At 45.6% G+C, this 16949-nt stretch overlaps 1 protein-coding gene across 1 annotated transcript in view; it reads left to right on the top strand.

Moving 5' to 3' along the window:
- The first annotated feature begins 534 nt into the window (after window positions 1-534).
- Window positions 535-16949, top strand: part of tim (timeless) — a 28635-nt gene continuing 12220 nt past the window's right edge. Inside the window, exons 1-8 of the mRNA XM_075681914.1 lie at window positions 535-715; window positions 4277-4309; window positions 6537-6703; window positions 6856-6916; window positions 8882-8935; window positions 10444-10881; window positions 11547-11866; window positions 15934-16003. Of these exons, the coding sequence (XP_075538029.1) occupies window positions 575-715; window positions 4277-4309; window positions 6537-6703; window positions 6856-6916; window positions 8882-8935; window positions 10444-10881; window positions 11547-11866; window positions 15934-16003 (1284 nt within the window). The 5' untranslated portion in view covers window positions 535-574. The remainder of the gene's footprint in view (window positions 716-4276; window positions 4310-6536; window positions 6704-6855; window positions 6917-8881; window positions 8936-10443; window positions 10882-11546; window positions 11867-15933; window positions 16004-16949) is intronic.

The raw sequence follows: 16949 nt of genomic DNA, 5'->3' as shown, positions 1-16949 counted from the left end.
TTCACTACTGAACTGAGTAAGTAATTAATTTAGGCACATATTGCAACTTATGAATCGACGCCAGTGACCTCTCAAGGTACATCCACTTGGAACAATTTTTGAAACTAGAATCAATTTTGAGACAAGCGCCGTCAAAATTGAGGGTAAAATGCATCGCTATTACACTTGATTTTTTTGTTTTTAACAAAACGCCTTTTTAGTCAATCAAGCGCAAAAATAACCGGAACGCCAATGCATTTCAGTCGACTAGTCATCTCAGTCAATTTGATGCTCGTTTAAGGGAAGAGAGTGGAGTAAGAAACGACGGGAAGGTTAGCACGAAAGTTTTCTGTTTGGCTACCCACACGAGGGAAGTGGAAGGAGGGCTTTGGTAAATAACGCAAGTGGTAGCAAAGCGAGAGATGTCGGGACGAAGGCGAAGAAGGGTGGCTTTGCGTTTGCTCCTCTAGTTACTGTTTCGTCTCTGGGAAATGTTATTCAGTGTTTCTAAAACTCTGCCGCGGAACCGCTTCTTTCTTTCCCATCACGCAGGGTGCTGCTCCGGCTGACTACGCCTGTCGAATGTCTCATTCCGATGGATCTGGCTCTCCAGAGCAAGACGGCGATGGAGGCCATCCAGAACCTGCACAAGCTTCTCCTCGAGACCAAGCGCTCCTTTCTGGACGTTCGCTCCACGGAGTCCATCATGAGGGTGCTCAAAGCCAAGATGAGAACGGTTAGCACGCTCTCGTCTTTTCGCGAAAGCATCTTGCGTGCCTGCGGGAATGACCTACGTCGGTACAAGTAATTGCCGAGGCTACTCCATGTCCGGCTGCCTCTCACACATGACAGCGTTGCATGTTTCAGGCTATAAAGCGACTTCGGATAGGAACACAATTCAGCCTTACTTCTCGGTGCGCACACCATCCCCGGTGTGGGCGTATTCGTTGAACTCCACTCGATGCCAGTGCTGGTCTCGATCAGAAAACATGCACAGAGATTATTCGATTTAGTCGACGACTTTATGGAGACCAGTTGGCTCGGGAATACAGCTTATTGAGCGGACAGAAATTAATGCATGCATGGCTGAAGACTGCGTTCACTGTTTTTAACGCGCCCGAAACGCGTTCTCTGTGACTATGTATTTTTTAAACAATATCGAACGCTACAACGCCCTGAAAAGCAAATCTACCCTCCCATATTTCACAGCGTATTGGTAGCTATATAAAACTGCCACGGAAACAAGCCACACGGGCGTTTTCCGGAGGTGCGCCATCCGTAATACCAGGGCGAATGTAGAGCCCACGCAGAGACACATTCCCGATTCAAGAACAAAATACCACTTCAGCCGAAGAGTTCTGGTTGGCGAGTGGTGCCGCCTTCAGCAGGCGACAAAATGCAAGTGTTACGGGCCTGGAGGCGCTGTACAATTTTGTTAAGCATGCCGGCAGGCCCAGGAAAAAACTCTCACTGCCCGGACAAAAAGAAAGCCTTCCGTGAAAACTGAAAACGAAAAGGAAGTTAAAGTCGTCTCTAATGATAAAAAAGGCGAATACTGTGCCTTCTATAAGATTTTATTTTTATTATTTAATGGGTGACGTTTTGAAACGAAGAGAAATAATATGTAGATCCCACGCACCGTGGGAACTGAGGTTATGCGAAGCATATTGCAGGCAGCTGTACTCCGTTCCATACATAGCAGTCAACGCTGTGGAGGCTGTGGAGACTTCTAGCAGTGGCTTCGTTCACACTTGGATATAGTTCGATGTTTCTTTTACCGCAATTGTGCACAACTGTGCTTTATATAGGCTCAATATTTAATGAAACTCGTTTTAATCCTTAGAAACAAACACACTGTGTTATACGCCTGCTAATGCGTTGTTTTAGATTAGTTTTATTTTTGTTGTTCTTTTCGGATTTTTTATTTGCAACCGGTCGCGAGGAGCCTCACTTGCATGCTCGCGCGAGCGAACGCTGTTGGCACCCAGCGAAACATGGACGGAACCCACGGAGTGATAAATTTTCTTGACCGAAGTTTCGCGTAGCATCCACAGCGTTCACAGCTATGTATGGAATGGAGTATAGTTATCCAGCACCGTATGGGGTTCTGAAAAGCGTTACCAGATGGGGCTGATGGTTTTGTGCTACAGTGGCGAAGAAATGCTACAACCTGTTTTGTTTCGGCACGGTCCCATCCTGAGCAGGCGGTGCAGCCTAACAGGGCGTCTCGAAACACTTGCAGCCACGAGGGGAAAAAAGCCGGCAGATCCCACGCTCTATGGGAATCGATGCTATGCGAAGCAGTGTGCAGGGAGCCTGCCAAGTTAACGAACCGACCCTGAGAGCGCAGAGATGTGGGCGGCTGTTTCATGACCTACATAACACGCATGCCATGCCATTCATGTCATGACCTATCATTTATGTTCGTCATATACTCTTGTCATACTATGCCAGTTTTGATCAATACTAAGTTAACCAAACGAGCATGAGAGTACCAAGACGTAGCCGGCTAGATTGGTACTGTCAAAGTGGCAAATGTTCCCCGAGAAATGCTTCACATTTAAAAATGGGTGCGACGTGTCGCCGAAGCGTGCGCACGTGATCTCGCTCGTGCTATGCCACGTGACGCACGCGCCTGGCGTCTGAAAGAGCTAGCTCGCGTTAGCACGGGAGAAATTAGCGTGGAATCGTGGCCCAATGTCATGGCTAAAGCATTGGGCTTTTGCGCTGGAGGCCAGAGGTTTGATCCCCGTATTCTCTTTCTTATCGAATATGCCCTAAACGATGCGAGACATAACCCTACATAACTACCTAGCTACGCACCCCACCGCGCCTGGGATGAGCCACAGAATGGTTCGCATTGAAACACTGCTCGCAGTAAACTCTGGACACCGCCGCGAAAGCCTTGGCAGCGATGACAAACGCTTCGTGGGTTGTCTTTGCTGATCGTTACTCAAGGTTGTGGCCGAAATGTAGCACAAGAGTACGCAATGCCATTTTTTTTCCCAAAGCGAATAGCTTTCTGTGGCTCTTTCACCCATTACTCGTGTTCCGTATAGTGGTCGGCCTTTCCTCGCCAATACGAAGGCGCCAATGCAAATTGCGACCCTCTCCCATTGTGGTGACGTCGGGAGAGAAGGATGACAGTCTCTTTCCACGCAGGGGCTGTTGACGCTAGCGACAACACACATATGACGAATCGGCTTGCATGTATAGCCTATACTATACTTCCACTATACTATTCTCGCCACTTGTACTACCGCGACAGATGTGGTCCTTAAAGGTTATGTTAACTAAGAGATAAGGCGATGAAACAACAAGCGATATATATATAAATGTCTTCTATACAACAAATATGGGCCTTCGAGCGTATCAGGCCTTTAGAAAAGCAAGTATAGCTTTCCAGAAGCGTACGCATTTGCTCACATGACATTCATCGTCGACGATTCTTGCACAACTATTTCTTTTTATTTCTCATGTGGAAACTTCGCATGTTGTCCAATTTCGGACCTATCAAGTAGAATCATCAAATTTTATATCCTGGCGAGAAGCTTGTGTGACAAGCCGAAAAGTCGAGACAGCTTTTTTTTATATTAAGAATAAAACCTGAACTGGCGTTTCCGACAGAAGTACCAACGTTGTTTGAAGTGTGCCTTGCCATTTCCGAATTTGCAATTGTGTTTTAGTTGTTGGAGGATGAGAAACCTATCCGACATATGAGCTGTACCTAACTCTAAGCACCTTATGTGCAAAATTGGCTCTTTAACAGCTTAGCGCGGTTCCTAGGCTCTGCTTCTTAAAACCATGCCGGTTGTCATCACGTTCGAAACGTAAAATGTTCGAGTTCCCGCACAATAATAACCGAATGTTGTTGCTTTCAATAGAAATGTGAATAACTATCCTCACTTTGGAGCAAAGCTACTTCAACACAAATTTCTTTAAAGGGAATCAGCCAACCCACAGCGTCACGCAATCGATAACACTGAAAATTATTTCTACGAGGAAAACATCTCTGTCATAGTAAAACTTTTTCATGTCACAGTATTCACTGCTTCCCGACGTTGTGTGACAAACAAGTGAATTGGGCGTCCCCCAGAAAATTTTAACCGATCGCGGAGTGTAAATGGCGACAAATAGAATTAGAATGAAATTGCTTTATCCCGTCCTTTGTATTTATTTGGTGAGTGCTTTGTATGAATTTTCTTATATATCTTGGACTTAGCAGCACGAATGCTATTTCAAAAAGTATTCATCAGAAACGTACTTTTTTCATCCACTTTTTTCTATTTCTATCCAGGTCCGTCCCGTGGAAAAACTTGGCAAGCTATGGGTTAGTAAAGGCAGCACGTTTTCTTTTTTTCTTTTTTCTAGTCTAAGTCGCCGGTGTTTGAGGAAATAGCTTGTGTTTATTTGCATGAGAGACACTATACTACTTCAAGGAAATTCGGGGAACATGGGCGTCTAAATCTAATTTTTGCACAGTAGTTTCAACATAACAATTATAGCATGCTTGTAATCAGTTTTAAGTAACACATTTGTGATGCTCAGCTGTAAAATGAGTCAATGCGGTGTTTCCTAACGAAGGTTTCTTAGTGGAGCTTACATTATTATTTTCATTTGGCCTACAAATGACAGTAAAAAAATTCGTTTTTTTTTTCCTTTTGCACAACGCGCATAAAACCAAGGCCAATCATCAGCTAATAGTTACCACAAACGTTTGGATATCTTTTTGGGCTGTTCAATGTCCCAGATACAAGCAGAAAGTTGACAATAAGTAGTGAGGTGTGACCAGAAGCTTATACTGAGAAAATTCAAATGTTATGCCATAGTATTTGCGCAGGCGCTACCGCCTTGTTGATTCCAAGAGGCACAGACCGTGGCTGGTGCTATGGCGTCTAAAATATATAATGGCAAAGTGTACAAGCTTCGAAATGAAATATATCCCAATAACCCATTTCATTATTGTACCAGCCAAGAAAGGTAACATTAGATGTAAACGTTTGGCGATTAAAAATTGTGCTTGTTGTTCCAGCTTTTGGAACAGAACGAAAAATTTTAGTAAGATCACAAGTGCTGCCGTTTTCGTGCTAACGTTATACCAACACAAATACAGTCAGAAACCACAGTGCTCATAGAGCTGTACTGTGTGGTTTTCTTCATCCCAAACACCGCGGAAACGTCACCGTGTTGCAGGATTGTTCGTAACGGAGTGCAGACAAAATCATCTTCATCACAATGACGACGCTATAGAACCATGCATTATCACAGACCAGTGGCGCACAAAGTGCACACCGCAATGAGATTTCTGCAGACTTTGAAAAAGCCTTGATTAGGTGCTGCTAATAACGCTTCGGCTCCTTACAGCGTTGTAAAAAGAAGGCAGACAGAGGACGGAAACAACGTAAGCTGGTAAGCTGTTCTTTTAGAACAGGTTACCAACTACCGCTGCCACACATATCTTACAAGGAATAAGCAAGCTCGTATAACTGCAGTGGCAATTAGGCACGCCACGCAGGATACGACTCAAGTTTCACGCGATGACTCGCTGCACCCAGTCACACAGATATGACTTCGCATGACCGCTTGGACGTAGCCGCGGTTGCTTGTTCTTTGTTATCCGTCGTGGTCGAGTCAGCACACTGCCGCTTGCATGTACTTCTTCGCTGCTTTTATTTGGCGCAGACGCCAACTGTGACATTGCAGGAGTTATCTTGCAGATGGTCTACACTCTGTTTCATAATGGTATGGCACTGGAGTTGAAGCTGCGAAGCTCCCGTACTTAGATATTTCAAAACGTTTCTCCGCTCACCGTTTCCAATCTCCCCTCGTTGTAAGATACACCGAAATGCGTTATTGAAAGCCAGTGTCTATAGTCCTGGGGGCGGCGCGCTGCTCCACTCTGCCAGCTCCAGAAGCTTGTACAGGATAAAATCAAAAGTAAAAAATAATTCCTCTGTTTCAGGAGCACGTGACAAAATAAAAAAAAAAGATAACGCTCCGAGAATTTTCCGGAACCACGCGAGATATCTAGGTAGAAAACGAAATAACTAGGTAGAAAAAAAAACAGTGTTGTTCACGGCACGCTCATTACTGTCAGCTCTGACGTACCGGCATGTGTCGGGGAGGAAGAGGAAGCGGGGTGGAGCGGGGCCTCCTTTTTGGATTCGCCCGTGCCATCCATCCATCCACAGAGTCGAGAAAGAGCTTCGATTTCAGGTCCGTTTGTGAATACGGGGGTTAGGCGCGACAGACTTACTCGATACTGTGCTATAGAACAAACTAACGAAGTTCCGAAAAGGAGAGACACACGTAATCCTGGCTGGCTAACGCCACTCGTAGCTTCCACTCCAGTACCACATAACTAGAAGTGAATCACTAGAAGTATACCAGTGACATATCTAGCACTTTTTACTCTCGCGAGTGCGCTGCATGCGTTGAGCGGACGAGAGGAGACGCAAAACATTGAGAGTGATTGGAAACATGATAGCAGAGAGAGCGCGGAGACGGCGGAGGCGAAAGCGAAACCTTTATGTTTTGTGTCCCGCTGCCGGGTAAAGGATCAGGAGCCAAAAGATCTGACCGAAAACGACCTCGAAGGCCTGAGCAATTCGTTAGTTCTGATGAGGAACCTGCTGCACGTGCCCGACAAGACCGAGTCGTCGCGCTTCGGCATCACCGAGGACACCTTCGAGGACTGGCTGAGCGTCCACAACAAGCTCATTTGGTAAGATGTTTCCAATAGCCCCTCAATGTGCCCTTTCTCGCAGCCGATTTCTCGTTATAGAATACGTGTACCTAATGGCCGCCGTTCTTTTCTCACACTGAATGCTCACTTCTTTTCTTACTTTCCTCCCATTTCCGGTACAAAAAAAAAAGGAACCTCTTCGTTCACGGTCTTGACGGTGTGCTGATCCTCATGCTGAACAGCGTCTACAAGGTACGGTCCTTCAGGTTTTACCCGCTTATGGCCGTGTTCTCTCGATGTTTACTCTCCCATTGATTTTGCAGTATCTTTCATTTCCCCATTATGCTTGTCAATTTGTGACCGTAATGAAATGTTTATGAGCTTTCGTGGCAAATGGGCGAATAAGGTCATCCGTAGAATAAGGAAGATTGTGAAGTTCTCAAGCCGATGTGAGAATTAAATATGTTGCAAGGCCTTATAATGAGCCGTTGTATCACACGTGATGTTTTGATGCTCAAGAAAATAAGGAGAACGTGTCTTTCGGTTTTGCAATTACTTTCAGCGTTTATAGCTCCGAAAGCTCCACGGGGGTACAGCACACATATTCGCGACAGATGGGGTCACGAGAGCACTGGCTTGGAAAGTTTTGCATAGGCTGTACCTATCTTAAACAGAATAATAATAATATTTGGGGTTTTACGTGCCAAAACCACTTCCTGATTATGAGGCACGCCGTAGTGGAGGACTCCGGAAATTTTGACCACCAGGGGTTCTTTAACGTGCACCTAAATCTAAGCACACGGGTGTTTTCGCATTTCGCCCCCATCGAAATGCGGCCGCCGTGGCCGGGATTCGATCCCGCGACCTCGTGCTCAGCAGCCCAACACCATAGCCACTGAGCAACCACGGCGGGTGAAATCTTAAACAGAAGAGAGTAGCGCTACAATACTTGCTTTGCCGGCTTTTTAAAAAGTTGAAGTTTCACCCGAAAGGCGAAGCGTGGATTGCGACAGTAAATTAGTAGACAGCTATACTAAGTAAGGATAGTAGTTTTATCGGCCGCATAAAATTGTAAACATTCGCTCAATAACTAAATTAACAAGCACGGTGTCACGCGTGGACAGGTAAACATGAACACATCTCCCTCTATGACCGCCGAAACGCGCTGCGGAGTTAGCAAGCGCGGCAGCAGTAGCGAGCGAATTTATCTATATGTTGCTTGTCGCTACAACGCAAACTAACCGCCAAAAGCGCAGCACATGTGAAGCTACAAAACACTCGGCGCACCCTGTCCACGTCGCAGATCGTTTTAAAGGTACAGCGCCCGCACGGCCGCGTCGTACGCAGCAGCCACCGGAATAGAACACCCCCCACCCCGTCCTTCCCCTCCCCCCGGTGCCTAACGCGCGACAGAAGACGGCGCGCTTCCTTCCCGCTTTCCTTTCTTGCGCACGCGAGATTAAGCCGCGATCGTCCGTGACCCCCGCAAGTTTCACTCGCACATATAGCATACGTCGCGCGGCGATGATGTTGTCGCGCTTGGACTTCATACAGAACATCACGGCGATGGTGACGGTGGCGATGGCGGTGACGACGGCAGAAATACGCCTGGAGTGTCCATAAAATTGCTATCGCAATAAAGAAAAATATATTTATACTTTGTTAGAGCATTGTGCTATAAAATTTCAGCTTTGCCATTATGGCCACATTAGCTTGTAGATTTTAGAAGCGTTACTTAAACGCTGATTCTATTTCTGGAAAGCCCGGAAATAATTCCAACATGTAGCTTCGACTTTACAAAAGCTAAGTAAGGCTTTGAACATGTGATAAGGTCAAGTAAAACTGATTTTAATGAAGGGCGCTAGAAAGTTTGAAGTGAATTAAATGAGAGAAGAAACAAAGTACAAAATAATAAATGCGGGCCGGAATGTTGTTTTCACATGAAGGTTACAACACTTTCACAAAACTCTACGATTGTGCTGGTCGGCGTATTGCAATGCGATATCAAGTAAAAAATCTAATATTGGAGCTGTGATAGAAAATAATCTATCTCAAGGCGTGGCGCAAGTTACTTGTAGCGTGGACGGGAGTTTCAGCATTAATTATCCGCGGCTACACACAGAAGCCTAGCTTTTAAGCTTGGTTTAGACTACTGATGAAATATATTACATTATCAACACCAGTAGTCATACTACATATAAAACTTCTTTATTGCAGGTGAACTGGGCCGTTATCGTGGTCCAAATCATAGCGCTTCTGTACAAGGACCAGGTGAGCCATGCATCTGACTTGTATATTGTACACTAGCGCAGATAGTATATGAGAAGCGGGAACAATTGTCCTTCGTTAAAGCCTATGAGCATGATACAATATCATTACGAAACGATTCATTCAAAAATAAGGAACTTGATTCTAATTTGTGAAGCAACTGTCAAAAAAACCAACAGTCAATGAAGCCATGAAGCTCAAATTTTAAACTTTTTACATTGGTGAAAGAACCATCTAGTATTTACTCGAATTTGTGACAAAGGAAAAGGTGAGCAAAATTAAATTAATAAAGCCTGCCATCTGTGAGACCCGAACCAACAAGCACCTCATGACGCTTATGATGCTTACTAAATTGGCTGCTATGATGTACTTATCTAAATTAACGAGGGCCGCACGCCACCCTTCGTGTTGCATGCCACCTTTTCTTCTAATTATTAAATTTCCTTCCCAATTCGTTTCTCGAATGCTTCCCTAGGCTTCAGTAACTGTTACCGCGTTTGGCAGCTAAAAAAAAAGACAGCACAACGCAGTACAGAACACACCGCCAAACACCTTATGTGAACATCACGCGATGACGAACCATTCTCTAGCATGAGATTCTGCATCCGTCATCTCCTAAAAAATGTATTCCTCCACATTATGAAATTATCTGTGCACACAAGGAACAACCAACGCTATTCATTCTTGTTGTAAATAACGGACAATAAAAAGCGCAATAAGCTCCAAATATTTTCTGTAATTTCTATTTTTTTCCGAGCATCATATTATCCACAGCAATGTGAATGAGAAAAGCACCACTATACATATTCGCATCGTAAATGTTTGCAGTAAAGTGTACATTACAATAAAGAGGGCAAGAAAGTCGTTGGTTTACTAAGCTAACGTCCCTAAAGTCGTTAACTAAAGAAGTCCAGGCGAGTGCAACCCTCCAACCAGTAGGTCAACGCGTATGCACTAACACATACATACATACATACATACATACATACATACATACATACATACATACATACATACATACATACATACATACATACATACATACATACATACATACATACATACATACATACATACATACATACATACATACATACATACATACATACATACATACATACATACATACATACATACATACATACATACATACATACATACATACATACATACATACATACATACATACATACATACATACATACATACATACATACATACATACATACATACATACATACATACATACATACATACATACATACATACATACATACATACATACATACATACATACATACATACATACATACATACATACATACGTACGTACGTACGTACGTACGTACGTACGTACGTACGTACGTACGTACGCAGGTCTGACCAAAATCTCGAAGGAAGAAGGAAGTGCATGTTCCTTAGACTTTTGAAGCATGTTGCTTACACTATGGCAGGGTGGTCTCGCGGTGCAGAGCGCGGCGCCTTTAGGCGCTCGCAAACCTCGTCTGCAGGACGTGGGAAACTTGCAGCACTTGATCTCGACCTCGACATCGAACTCGGAGAGCTCTGAGGACGACATCGAGAGTAACACGTCGAAGCACTCGGTGCACCACGCCAGCAGCAACGAATCGATTCAGCCGGGCCATCAGTGTGGCGGGTCCGGCGCCGCCAAGAACAACCGGCTCGCCTGCAGCGGCGGCACTGGTGGCGCTGGCGTGGCCACCGGCGGTGGCCTGACCAATGCCGCCGGCGGGTCGCAGTCCACAGCGGGAGATTCTGGCTACTGCCACTCGGACTTCACCAGTTCCTCCAACAACAGCCGGTCGTTCTCATTCCGCGACAAAGGAGAACTGAGCCGGGACGTATCGTCGTCAAGCGGCCGCGCCAGCGCTGACAACATGACGTCGTCCTCCAACGGCCACTCATCGTCGTCTGACGATGAAAACCAGGCAAGTTAAGCTCACCGCGACCAGGCGCTGATAGAGAACTTATGAACTCATTCTCTAGCTACGAACTCATTCTCTAGCTACGAGAGTCTAATCACATACAAGACTTTGCTGTCTGACAGGCCGTTACCTTTTAGGAGAATCTGTATGGCTTTGATATTTTCACCGTCAAACCTTGAGTGAAAACTTCATAGTAAGATTGCTAAAGTTAGTCCCTTTCAGTGGTATATACTGCAGGTATCTAACTCAAATATTGGCCGTCAAGCTGCCCTGCTTCGACTACGCACCCCTTCTTACTGTACGGGACCATGACTTGCAGTATCTAAACAGCACGCTAGGCCGCAGCACGCTAGCAGCATTCTATGTGCACGCACTGCTGCCAGTTTAGAGACGAGCCGTTAGCGACTATGAAAAATAGTGTTGTACCACCACTACCAGCAGTTTTCTGCAATCTTTATTTAAAACAAGTAATCGCTTGTACCACTGTTGCTCGTGCAAGACTACCCCATCAGACCTATGTGCGCGCCGTTCGAGAAAGGCCACTTAAAAAAGAGCGTGTAAGAAGAGCAGTGTCGAGTTATACAAGCCGATCAAGGAGCGAAAATGCGGTGACGGTGAAATTGCACGAGACCACCACTAAGATAAGTTCGTTTCGCTCTCCCTCGCAGGTGAAGGAGCACATCAAGGATCCGCACCACAAAGCGTCAGCCAAGCATAGGGCCATGCACTCTGCCGACAGTCCCTCTGGCAGCGACTCATCGTACGAGGACGAGCTCCTGGCTCGCTCCAAACAGCGCAATTTGGTCGCCATGTCGCGAAAGAGCAAAAGCCAGCTGAGAGGCGGGAAGTGCACGTCATCTGTTTGCCTAGAGGCCGCCGTGGCGTCGCTCGAGTCCCGCTGCGCACTCCGCGATCCCGTGTGGGACCGCAAGAAGACTCTGGTGCTTCTGGACGCGTCAGCACACGTTCCCTCCAACGCTGATATCAGGTACGCAATCCGGCCGTCAAAGGTCGTTTCAACATGTCTTTGGCTTGTATGCACTTTTACGCTTTATGGTAAACAATCAATCCGTGCAATGTCAACTTCCTCTTCATAAAGCTTAGTTCCGCGCTTAAGGTGACTATACTTAATACAAAACCCGGACAACTATTTTAAATAGTCAAGATAAGTCCTAAAAAAAAAACTTGGTTTGTGATACATGTGTGAGAATCTCGTTCAGAAGCTGAATTGTTGATTGATTAATCTGCCCTCTTAGTGACCTTTTGTTGTGCACTTCGCGAGGCTTGCAAGGTTACACTCGCACGTAGGCGTCCCGAGTCAAGGAGCGTCCAGAGACATGAGGTAGGTCATATCCATGTCTGTGTTCTTGTAGCGACCAGGTACGCAAGGCGTAATAATTATTTTACAGCTCGACAGGCACGAGGCTGTACTTCAGCGTTATCCTTCATGCTCACAAGATCAACAAGACCGGTTATAAAAGAATCTTAGTTTTGGTTAACTTTCCGGTCAAATATTTGCCAATGTGCCACACATCTCAAGGAAAGAGTTCGTCGTACGAATAAGCGATTTAGATTCCATGCGACGTACTGCTGACGCCACTTTGCAAACTGCATGAACACGTATCTCGTACGTAAACTTCGTAGTGCGAGTACCCTTAATACTTTAGAATTAACCAAATAAAGGACAACCGCTCTTGGCGGTTTTCTTTTTTGGGATCCAACAGAGTCATTCTCTGTATGGTGTCATTTACAATTCAGCGTAACACTGTGCCGATGTAGCTACTTTTCTTCGAGTTTGCTCATTCACTAACCTCTTATTTCAATGTGCCACTTGTGCCCTGTGACTCATCAGCTGACGCTTTCGTTCCTCACTCAGTGCTGACCAATCTCAAAGTAACGCTCGTCAGACTTTTGTCTTCTTCTTCTTTTATTGAAGAGATTTCCAGATCAAGGACGACCCCCCCAACCGACGTGCCTTTGGACCGCCGCGCCGGACTCGTGTGGAAGCTATAGTTGCGGAAGATTACAATGGGCGTGGACGGTAAACTGCATTTGAGAGGGGGCACCACATAGCCACCATTGGGCCCCGGCCGGGTGCTGGCTGCTGGCGAGCACGGCTCGCACCTATACTTTTCTTGGCCTCGGCGACAAAATTCTCAGATCCCTAAAGCGTTTCCACTTTGTTCTTTTTACCATCCCTTATATCCCCTTAAGCAAACTATATACCCTGGGCCCCTCGTTAGTTTTCTACGCTCAGGCTCCCTTCCTACCTCCCTCTTGAATTTTTTTTTCTTACTTGTCACTTCCCGATTCCCCGTTATTGTACAGTTATCGCACCCGCATCTTTGCCAATGTTTTCATGCAGTTCCCACGGCAGTCCAGGGGTGCGTTAGTACACAAAAATCCAGCGATGTCGCTTGGTCATTGGCGACTTCTGCGTACTTCATCGGGGCTTTGGTCTTGTAGAAACAATTGGCACTGCTTTTTCAGCCTAGCTTTGTCTCCTGAAAAAAAAAAAGAAAAGAAAAACACCTCGCTTGTTGTATTCATTGACTATGTTTTGTGTTTGGTGCGTCATGAGAGAGAAAGGCTCTTCACCCGGAACGCGCATTTGTGGGTTCCTAAGGGATAAATCTTCGGGGAATAAGGTTAATCAGGAAAAAAATGTTAGGGTAGAGAAAGGCAACTTGAAACGTCCCTACACAAAGGACTCTATAGCCAGGTGGCGGTTGTTTCATTACACTGCAGCCCGTGAGGTTGTACGCAGAGTACGGTCCCCAGCGAAAATAGCAAGTGACGGAGCGCTGAGTCGCTGAATTTCTGTCGGTTAACGCGCCCCGGGGCGTCGCTCGACCATGGCCACACGTTTGCGACGGAGACACCCTCCTCCTCGACGTCCCGCCGCCACTACCCGTCCTTACCGGGCCATCTCCTTGTCACCCCTTCGCTTGCCGAGACTGCCGAGTGAGAGTTATGATCTGCTGCAGCAGTGTAATCTCAGACTCTCACGTTTCCTGTAGCGCAGCTCAAGAGTCCAGTTAACTTGTTCACGCTCTCTAATCTCTTCCTTTAGTTTAATGGAAACGACTTCGGTTAAAGATGACATTGCTTCAGCCTATCACAGATCTCACTTAGCAGTCGAGCGAGAAGGAGGGTGCCGGTCTGGAAGGGTATTCTGGCCACACATCTGCGGTCTCTTTTTGGTTGTTTGTGAGCTTCTTGTGCCGGTGGTGTGTGTACGTGGGTTCACGTCCTTCGTCCGTTTCGTCGTCCGTCATTGCGATGCATGATTCTCTGTGTGCTTTTGTTGAGTCGACAAGTTTTAATTGTACTGCTCGGCAGGTTCGTCTCACTTATAGACGATGAAGGCAAAACACGCACACCCCTGCGTGGCCAATTTTACCATATGTCTTCCTTTTGTAAAGGTCATACTGAACACCGGATAATAAATTTCCGGTAAATTAAATTTAAAAATCGGCGTTACAAGAAGCGTTGTATGCCGAACACCGACGCGCCATTTCCTCGTCCGAAGTAAAGGGCAGTCCAATAAATGAACATGGTCACGATTGCACTTATTTCCTCAGCGTGGAAGAGCTACCCAAACAAATGCTAACGCTATATCATTAAATCATTCCAGAACTCGTAATGACTTTGTTCCGTTCTTTAAAAAGGGGAAGCATGCGTGATTTAATTTTGAAACACCAAACTTAGCTAAGTGTTTCGTGAACTAACCGCGCGTTAGCGACAGCGTCCCCCTATTACTTGTGCAAGAGAAAGAAAGAGCGCTTGGCAGTGAGCACGCCAGTTCTGAGTTCGGGAAGCGTAAAAGTGTGCTGCGTTCCAACATTCCACAACACGCATCCAAAAGATAACGACACGCTAGTCCCGAGTTAGAGCGTCAGAACATGCCCGTGGTGACCGTAAGAACACCCACTATAGCTGCTTACGTAAAATGCCGCACGCTCGCTTTATTAGGCGCCTAGCTTGGCGTCCCTCCTCGTCTTTTCAGACTCTCTCTTCACGTGTTCTTTTCATACTCTCTATTCACGTGTAGTGGCACGAAGAGCGCAACGCCGAGGTTTACGGCATCTTGTTCCTCATAAGACCGCTCTTGTGCGATCTTTCTTTCTTCTGCTTCAGGGTCGATTGTGCCCTTGCGCAATGTATAGTGTTTGCCTTAGATATAAGCACCCTTACATGACGACCTCTAATGCGACGCATAAACATAAATACCTCACACCATGGCCCATGGATTAAGTTGCGTCTTGTTCTTACGCCTTAGTCGATTTACCACATCAATAGGAGGGCGGGAATGAAGGTCCTCACATTTATAACACATTCCCGTCAGCGTCAAGAGAAAATAGATTAGCGAAGTGGTCACTAAAAAAATACGCAACAGCCAAAGTGTATGAACAAATTCATTGCTTTAAAAGGTGCGGTATGCCTAACGACGTTGGCACGAATGTAAAGAGAAGAAAAAAGAAACCAAATATATGTGCCAAAGATAAACATGTTTGCTAGGATAGCTTGCGACGTTTGTTTTACGAAGCGAAGAAAAAAAAAACGTTTATGACTAATACTACCTAACCAAAAGTCGCGCTCATTCGTAGAAGTGATACAAGCGTGTAGCTCTGATGAAAAAGGAAGCATCAAGCAGACAAACTTCCTCGTGCAAAATTTACTTCCCTTGGAGTCCTCGAGTATAACATATTCAACTCGCCGCGCCTAAGCACCAGGAAACAGAAAAATAATCAGGAAGGGAGACACGAGGTTAAAGACGTTGTTGCAATCAGCACCGGGTCGAGCCTGTGCCTTTGCGCACCTGCGCTTGACATTTTCGTGTATGGTTTGGGGATTTCTGCGCATAATGGGATTTCCATTTGGGTAAAAGCTTTCTTTTGGGCTGCTTGACGGCTGTCACGTTGATCCCGTGTATCGTCTCTATGTCTCTTTGTCACCGTGTCTGTACCCGTCAGTTCCTTCGTTGATTCTTCCCCTCACAATGTCGCGCGTGCGCATTTTTTTTCTTTCTTCCACAAATTTCTTTCTCTACAGCAACATGCTTCAGAACTTCACAATCAGCTTTCTGCACAGCGGATATGGACCTCTGGTGACTGAACTTATGGTGAGCATAAATAATGACTACTCATTTTTTTCCTTTGTATATTCCTACACCGCGATTTCGTACACCGCATTTTTTTTTTAAATAAAACGACCCACTCAATTTTTTAGTATGTGCAATTGCATGCGTACCTCACAACACTTAGTTAAACAAGATGCGAAGCTGCGAGTGTGATAAGCAGCACAGTTATCAGCGAAATATACGTTTGTCATGCTTTGCAAGAGCCATCTGACGGCTCTGCGAAACCACAGTCTGGATTTAGAAAACTCGTGTAGAACAGCGGTGATAATGACGCTGATTATCCCGCAAGAAGGAGCGTTGAAAATATCCGAAGTCATTCGCTCATATCTGTATAGGTTGTTGATATCAGTGAGGTGTGTGCATGTAGACTTAAATGCCGCAGTAAGGGACGTACATTAAGGAGCAAAAAAAAAAATCGCTGTTGGTATTATAGATCTAAAATGCCGTTAAAGCTTTTATAACCTATCTTGAAAAAAGCGAGACTATACCATGAACAGCCGAAAAAAGCTCCGTCGGAAACGGGTCAGCGATATAAACTTATCTGCCAAAATTATGACGAGCGAAATCATTCGCACCTTTTTCGAGATAAGCTGTGACAAACGAAACACCGTCAGCCCTCTAACACGCATGCAGATCGCTGCACTACAAACGTCCCTAAGGAGAATAGTGCCTATCTTCATCATCGCTCCCCATATCTTCCTTTTCTCCTCTTGCCTTTCCCTCCGAGCAGAGTAGCAGGCTATAAGACTGTTACTCCAGGCCGACCTCTCTGGTGTTCCCCAAATAAATCAACCTCTCCATCTCTCTTTATCTCTCAAAGGAACGTTATCAAAGCATTATCCGACCTTCCAGTTGACCTTTCTTCAGAGCCGGCCCAGTACAACTCTTCCAATCTCCACAGACTTGAAATGAACGACCTGAACGTTGA

The sequence above is a fragment of the Dermacentor variabilis genome, chromosome 2, assembly GCF_050947875.1.
Source record: "Dermacentor variabilis isolate Ectoservices chromosome 2, ASM5094787v1, whole genome shotgun sequence".
NCBI lineage: Eukaryota > Metazoa > Arthropoda > Arachnida > Ixodida > Ixodidae > Dermacentor > Dermacentor variabilis.
Note: the sequence above shows the minus strand (reverse complement) of the source record. Positions and strands in the feature narration are given on the sequence as shown.